The sequence below is a fragment of the Eimeria necatrix genome, genomic scaffold (genome assembly GCF_000499385.1).
Source record: "Eimeria necatrix Houghton genomic scaffold, Enh_scaff127, whole genome shotgun sequence".
In the NCBI taxonomy this organism is placed as follows: domain Eukaryota; phylum Apicomplexa; class Conoidasida; order Eucoccidiorida; family Eimeriidae; genus Eimeria; species Eimeria necatrix.
The window spans coordinates 25,001-32,500 of NW_013652032.1; the positions used below are offsets into that span (position 1 = coordinate 25,001).

The window sequence follows — 7,500 nt, forward strand, 5'->3', positions numbered from 1 at the left end:
AGGGTTTAGGGTTTAGGGTTTAGGGGCTGGGGACCAGGGTTTGGCGTCAAGGCCACCTCCATATTCAAGAGACCATCGGGGAACTTCAAATTCTGGTGTTTAGGGTTTAGGGTTTAGGGTTTAGGGTTTAGGGTTTAGGGTTTAGGATTCAAATTCCAAATTTAAAGTCAAACCCTCAGGCCTCACAAGCAAAGTGCAGGAATTGCTGCTATGCACTCAGCAGCAGAAGCAGCAGCAGCGGCAGCCGCTGCAGCAGCAGCAGCAGCAGAGGTAGAATGAGCAGCTGCAGCAGCTACAGCAGCAGAGTCAGCAGCAGCAGCAGAGTCAGCAGCAGCAGCAGCAGCATTGCTTAGCATGTTAAGGAAACTTTGCTGCTGCTGCGAAAGGGGAAGCAGACACAGCCAAAAACAAACAAGTCAGAGCTCTTGCTGCTGCTGCTGCTGCTGCTGCCGCTGCTGCTGCTGCCGCTGCTGCTGCTGCAGCAAGCGAACAAGAGCTCTTGCTGCTGCTGCTGCTGCAGCAAGCAAACAAGAGTGTTGCTGCAACGAGCAAACAGGAGCTCGTCGTCCTGCTGCTGCTGCTGCTGCAGCAAGAGCTCTTACTGCTGCTGCTGCTTCTGCTGCTGCTGCTCCTTTTTGGTTTCGGCGGGACGCAGCAACGGCCCCCATTCTGCGTGCTAAGGGCTAGCTAGCTAGTTAGCTAGCCAGCTAGCTAGCTAGTTGGCTAGCTAGCTGGTTAGCTAGCTAGTTGGTTAGCTAGCTCGCTGGTTAGTTAGCTAGCTGTTTAGCTAGCTGGCTAGTTGGCTAGCTAGCTGGTTAGCTAGCTAGCTGGTTAGCTAGCTAGCCGGTTAGCTAGCTAGCTGGTTAGCTAGCTAACTCTCCAGCTAGCTAGCTGGTTAGCTAGCTAACTCTCCAGTTAGGCAGCTAGCTAACTAGTTAGCTACTGCCTGCTTGTAGAGCTGTTTAGCTAGCTGACTGTCTGCCTAGCTAGCTAGCTAGCCAGCTACTGCTTGCACAGCTGGCTAGCTAGCTAGCTAGCCGCGTAGCTAGCTACTCGCCTAACTAGCTAGCTAAACTGGGGGCAAGTAGCTAGCTGGGCGCGCACAGCCGCAAATGAAGCGGCTAGCTAGCTAGATAGCCAGCTGGCCGTCTAGCTAGCTAGCTAGCTAGCTAGCTGGCTAGCTAGCTCGCTAGGCTAGCTAGCTAGCTAGCTAGCTAGCTCGCTCGCTAGGCTAGCTAGCTAGCTAGCTAGCTAGCTAGCTAGCTAGCTGCTAAGCTAAGTAGGGGATAGGGGGAATTCGAGGGTTAGGGGAGCCACAGAAGGCCCCGCTAGCATTGTGCTGCTGCTTCAGACACGTGCTGCTGCTGCTGCTGCTACTGCTGCTACTGCTGCTGCTGCTGCTGCTGCTGTTTGGCATTGCAGCAGAGACGAGAGGGCAAGGAAGGGCCAAGTTTGTTGTTGTTGCTGCTGCTGACTTTATTTTCTGGTTTCTGCTGCAGCACAACTTCGTTTGTTGTAGTCGGGCTTTTTTTGTTGTTGTTTGTGCTGCTGCTGCTGCTGCTGCTGCTGCTGCTGCTGCTGCTAATTGCTGCTGTAAGTGCTCCTGAAGGTTTTAACTGGGATCCAGGCTGATGTGTGCAGGGTTTAGTGTCTAGGGTTTAGGGTTTAGCCTCTAGGGTTTGGGGTTTAGCTTCTAGGTTTTAGGGTTTAGGGTTTAGGGCCTAGGGTTTAGCGTTCGGGCGCTGCCGACTGGGGGAACCGAGGTTTTCAGTGAAAGTTTTGGGAACTTCAAACCCTAAAAAAGGGTTTTGCTAGGAATTCGGGTTGTGTAGACAATGCGTGTTATCAAAAGGAGATTGAGAAGGCAGGGTTTGGGGCTTAGGGTTTAGGGTTTAGGGTTTAGGGTTTGGTGTTTGGGGTCGGCGGCGCCCGTGGCTAGTAGTGGTTCCCGGCCTAGGGTTTAGGGTTTAGGGTTTAGGGTCTAGGGTTTCGTTCTTCTTTGTGTATTTATGTTTATTTTTTATTTCTGCTTTGGTTTTTATTCTTATTTTTTATTCTTGAGATCCGTCGGTACACCCGAAGCTCTGCAGCAGCAGTCAATGGTCTCGAGTCGGTGGAGGAGTGCTGCAGTCGAGGGATTAGGGTTTAGGGTTTAGGGTTTGGGGTTTAAGTTTTAGATAATCGGCCTTCTTCTTGCCCTTGTGATTAAGGGTTTAGGGTTTAGGGTTTAGGGTTTGCGGTTGAGGCTTTGAGCCCGAGGCTTTCCCCTGCCATGGGAAATCACAGGGGGATCGAGTCTGCTGTTCCAGCAGCAGCAGCAGCAGCAGCAGCAGCGACAGAAGCAGCAACAACAACAGCGAGTTTGAAGCTCAGGCGCTTCTCGTGGGCGTTGCTGCCGCTGCTGCTGCTGCTGCTGCTGCTGCAGCAGGCTGCTGCGCTGCCACACAAGAAGAAAAGCTACTCCCTTGACCCCACCGACACCGACGCCACAGCAGCAGCAGCAGCAGCAGCAGCAGCAGCAGAAGGTCCTGCTGCTGCGGGTCTGGCCGCGCCTTCTCAATTCCGAAGTCACTCCCTTTTCATGCGGCCGCAGCAGCAGCAGCAGCAGCAGCAGCAGGAGGAAGAGTTGGGGCAGCAGCACCATGAACAGAACTCGCAGCAGGGGAGTGAAGAGCATCTGCAGCAGGAGAACGAACATCCGCAGCAGCAGCAGGACGCCCAGCAGCAGGAGCAGCGGGATGCAGAGCAGCAGCAGCAGCAGCAAGACTCCCAGCAGCAGCAGCAGCAGCAGCAGCAGCAGCAGCAGCATTTCCGCGTCGCGCATCATCATCAGCAGCAGCAGGAGGACTCCTCTCCTGAGTCCTCTCCCCACTCAACAGCGCTGATATCCCTCTCCTCCGCCTCGGCCTCCGCAGCAGCAGCAGCAGCAGCAGCAGCAGCAGCAGCAGCAGCAGCAGCAGCAGAAGACCCGTGGGCTCGCCCCGCAGAGCGGCAGTACCTGTGCAGAAACGCCCCCTCCGGGGCCGCCTGCGGGAACCGGCAGCAGCAAAGCGATTGGCCGCAGCAGCTTTATTGTCTTGAGAAAGAATGCTGCAGCAAAACGGCCTGTGGGGCCGGGGGCTGCGGCAGCTACTGCAGCAGCAGCTGGGCCCTCTGCAGCAGCAGCTTGATTTACCACACGGAGTACAGCTACGGCGGCTGCAGCTGCAGCAGCAAGGGGGCCCTCTGCCCGCCCCACACTTCCTGCTTCGAAGACCCGGGGCCCTACGGGGGGGCCTACTGCAGCTGCAGCAGCAGCTACATTTTCCACAGCAGCAGCAGCAGCAGCAGCAAATGCATTTCCGATCCTTGTTTGGCTCTGGACTGCAGCCCCGGCAGCTGCGAGTTGAACGGCATTGAGCCTTTTTGCCGCTGCCCCGAGGGGTACGTCAGCAGCAACAGCAGCAGCAGCAGCAGCAGCAGCAGCAGCAGCAGCAGCAGCAGCGTGGGGCGCAGGTGCGTTCTTAAGGACTTGTGCGTCAACAACCCCTGCGGGGACTCTGCTGCTGCAGCAGGCTGCAAGACAGTGGGAGTCAACAGCTACGAGTGCATCTGCCGCGCGGGATACACTCTCAGCAGCAGCAGCAGCAGCAGCAGCAGCAGCAGCAGCAGCAGCAGCAGCAGGCCCAAGTGCGTGTCCATCGACAGCCTGCTGAAGTGCAGCGACTTGCCCTGCGGCTCGGAGGGAGTCGCCAGCTGTACAGACACCCCGGAGGGCTACAGCTGCACCTGCAGCAGCGGCTACAAACTTGTTGCTGCTGCTGCTGCTGCTGCTGCTGGCGGCAAAAAGTGCGAGTTCCAAGACCCCTGCGCAGCAAACGCCTGCGGGCCTCCTGCTGCAGTCCTCTCTTGTGCTGCCAGCAGCAGCAGCAGCAGCTACACCTGCCAGTGCCAGCAAGGCTATACTCTTTCCACAGAAACTGGCTCTCCCTACTGCCAGCTGGACGACAGCAGCAGCAGCACGCAGCAGCTCGTGCTGCTGGGCCTCGGCGGCGGCGGGCTGCTGCTGCTGCTGCTGCTGCTCGTCAAGCAACGCAGCAGCAGCAGCAGCGCCAGCAGCAGCGAACCCCTCGGAGACCCCGACTACACCTTCGCAGCAGCAAGAACTCCAGGAGCGGCCCCACAGATGCTGCAGCAGCAGCACGTCATGCCTTCCGCTTCGGCCTGGGCCTGACTGCAGCAGCAGCAGCAGCAGCAGCAGCAGCAGCAGCGGCAGACGCAGCACGGGGAGGCCATGGACCGACAGGCGTGGTGAACTTTGACCGACAGCAGCAGCAGCAGCAGCAGCAGCAGCAGAGAGCAGCAGAGAGCAGCGGGAGGTGCAGGAGCTTTGGCCGCACTTCGTGCTGCTGCTGCTGCTGCTGCTGCAGCAGCAGCAGAGAAAGGGAAGCAAAGATCTGCTCTCCTCCAAGTGCCTTCAAAACTCCCCTCTGCAGCACTTGATTTAGGATTTAGGGTTTAGGGTTTAGGGTTTAGGGTTTGGGGTTTGCCCCGCAGAAAACCCGGACGAAACTTTCTTTCTGTAAAGAGACAAAAAACAAGAAGTTTAAATTTGTGATTATATTTATTTTTTATTATTTTTATTTCTTTTTTATTTCTTTTTATTTCTTTTTTATTTTATATATTTATTATATAAAGGCCACCACAGGGTTTAGGGTTTAGGGTTTAGGGCGAGGGTTTAGGGTTTGGAGGCTAGGGTTACTAGGGTTTAGGGTTTAGGGTAATATGGATCCAAATTCTGGGATTATTAGGGTTTAGAGTTTCGGGCTTAGGTCCGAAAGACTGGAAGTTGAGCACTTTTGATCCCTCTTCTAAACCCTAAACCCTAAACCCTAAACCCTAAACCCTAAACCCTAAACCCTAAACCCTAAACCCTGTGGTGGCCTAGAAGACGCAAATTGAAAACAAACCTAAAAGCAACAAGTCTCTTTGCCTGTTTTGTTGCATGCGAAGAATGGCTGTACAAACACGTTCTCGCTGCAGCAGCAGCTGCTGCAGTAGCAGCAGCAGCAGCAGCAGCAGCAGCAGCGGCAGCACCTGCTGCTGCTGCAGGAGCGAACTTGCCGCATTAGTTTCTCCTGCTGTCACTGCCGCTACTGGTGCTGCTGCTGCTGCCTCGATTGTTAGCAGCGCAGCAGGTCTCACTGCAGCAGCAGCAGCAGCAGCAGCGAGAGCTGCAGCAGCAGCGGCAGCAGCAGCTTTCACAACAAAGTAAGAAGAAGCAGCCGCAGCTGCCGGAGCCGCAGCAGCACCCACATCGGCGGCACCCGTGTGCCTTCCTGACACCTCCCACCACCACCGCAGCAGCAGCAGCAGCAGCAGCAGCAGCAGCAGCAGCAGCAGCAGTTGGTAAGCATCCGTTTGCTGCTGTTGTCGCTCGCACGCTGCTGTGCTCCCGTTTCGCCTGCTGCTGCCTCCTCGCTCTCCGCTGCACCCTCCTCCTCCTCCTCCTCCTCCTCCATCGCAGCAGCAGCAGCAGCAGCAGCAGCAGCAGCAGCAGCAGCAGCAGCTACCCCCAGGCTGTGGCCTGCCCGTAGTAGGCGGCAGCAGAAACATCCGCAGCATTTTCCTGGAGGAAGAGGATTTCGTCTTCTGCGAGTTCGGGCCCCTTGCGGGAGTAAGTGCATGCAACAGCAGCAGCAAGCAGCAGCAGCGCAGCAGCAGCAGCAGCTGCGTAAAGTAGGTACGCGTTTTGCTGCTGCTCAGCAGCACAGTACGGCCCTGCTGCTCCCTCCACAGCTCTATACCCCTCCCTGCAGCTGCAAACATAAGCAGCAGCAGTGGCCACGCAGCTAGCAGCAGCAGCAGCATCGCCGCAAGGGTTTTGCAAACAAGGGTCTTTTCTTTTGCAGCTGAACTTGGTGGTTTCTTTGACGAGTTCAAACCCCTCAAGACACTCGCAAAGCACCCCTGCTGCGGTGTCTGTACACCCCGCCACCCCCTCCACCCCACACGCTGCTGCAGCAGCAGCACAAGTCAGGAAGCTGAAGACGCTCTCGCAGCGCAGCAAACCCCCCACTTCTGCTGCAGTGAACCCCAGCTGGCAGCTGCAGCTGTACTTCCCGGGCCCCTCGTGGGTGCAGCTTTTTGCTGCTGCAGCATCCCCGCAGGGGTTGTCTCTGCATGCGTCCACCACCTGGCAGCGCTCCCCGCCGCTGCTGCTGCTGCTGCTGCTGCTGCTGCTGCTGCTGCTGCTGACGACCTCGTAGTGCTCCGGGCAGCTGCAGCGGGCCTCCCCGCCCACCAAGCTGCAGGAGCCCGGGGCGCAGGGGCTGCTGCTGCAGCTGTCGAAGAAGCAGCTGCTGCCATCCCCTAAATACCCTTCTTCGCACTCGCAATAAACCCCCCCAAGAGGCAGCTGCTGCTGCTTGCATGCGCTGTGGGGCGGACACAGGTGGCCGTGGCTGCTGCAGCTGCAGCTGCCGTACCCAAAACCCTCGTGCTGCAGCAGCCCGTTGCACAGCGCCCAAGACGGAGTGCACCACTCCCCGGACTGGCCCTGCAGCAAATGGACTTTGCTGCAGCAGTTCCCGGGGGGGCAGATGAGGCCCGAGGGGTACTGGCCGCTGCTGCGGGTCCTGCAGGGGCCCCCGTCGAAGCTGTACTTGCACACGTAGTGCCGCTGCCCCTTTGCTGCTGCTTCCGGCCACCCTTCTTCGCTTAAAAAGGAAGCTGCTGCTGCTGCAGCGGGAAGATTCGGGTTTAGGGGGGGAACTGCAGCAGCAAACGCATTCGCTGAAGTGGAGCAGCAGCAGCAGCAGCAGCAGCAGCAGTAGTCAGCGATGCAACGACCAAGAACGTCCAGCAGAACCCAAGCAGCAGCAGCAGCAGCAGCAGCACGGATTGCGGTTTAGCGTTTTCGCTGCTGCTGCTGCTGCTTTGCTGCTGCTGCTGCTGTGCTGCTGCTGCTGCGAGCGCTGCTGCGAGCGCTGCTGCTGCGGGGAGCTCGAGTCTGTCGAGTTCGAGTGGACAGACAGACAGAGCGGCGAGCTGCTGCCAGCAGCCTCCGCAGCAGCAGCAAATCCCTTTTGTTTCCTTTTTGTTTTCTTTTATTTCTTTTTTATTTTCTTTTTATTTTCAACGCAACTTCAACTCCAATTCCAAAGACAAAAACCCAACTCCGCAGCAGCAGCAGACTCTCGACAGCCGCCGCCGACGCCGGCGCGAACCCGCGGTCGCCAGCGCCCAGCCCCGCCAAACCCTAAACCCTAAACCCTAAACCCTAAACCCTAATCTCAAACCCAAAATTTTAAAATAAACCTACGTGAACAGCAGCGGACACTAAACTAATCTTCAGACCAACGCCAGACACAAACCCTAACTAAACCCGCCACCGCCCAAGCCCAACTCTACAAGCCCTAAACCCCCGATCCCAAACCCCCTGCCCTAAACCCTAAACCCTAAACCCTAAACCCTAAACCCTTGTCCCAAATGAGGTCTTCGCCTCTCCCGGGGAGACCA

The 7,500-nt window shown here is 57.2% G+C and overlaps 2 protein-coding genes across 2 annotated transcripts in view; one reads left to right on the forward strand and one right to left on the reverse strand.

The window, feature by feature from the left end:
- Positions 1 to 2,272: 2,272 nt before the first annotated feature.
- ENH_00009330 (hypothetical protein) lies at positions 2,273 to 4,213 on the forward strand (the record flags this gene model as incomplete). Its single annotated transcript, XM_013578721.1, has 1 exon — positions 2,273 to 4,213. One exon carries the CDS (start codon positions 2,273 to 2,275, stop codon positions 4,211 to 4,213), a length of 1,941 nt encoding a protein of 646 aa, XP_013434175.1.
- Positions 4,214 to 5,548: 1,335 nt separating this feature from the next.
- ENH_00009340 (hypothetical protein) overlaps positions 5,549 to 7,500 on the reverse strand; it is a gene marked incomplete at both ends in the record, with an annotated part of 9,969 nt that continues 8,017 nt past the window's right edge. The window contains 2 exons of the mRNA XM_013578722.1: positions 5,549 to 6,753; positions 7,209 to 7,240. Of these exons, the coding sequence (XP_013434176.1) occupies positions 5,549 to 6,753; positions 7,209 to 7,240 (1,237 nt within the window). The remainder of the gene's footprint in view (positions 6,754 to 7,208; positions 7,241 to 7,500) is intronic.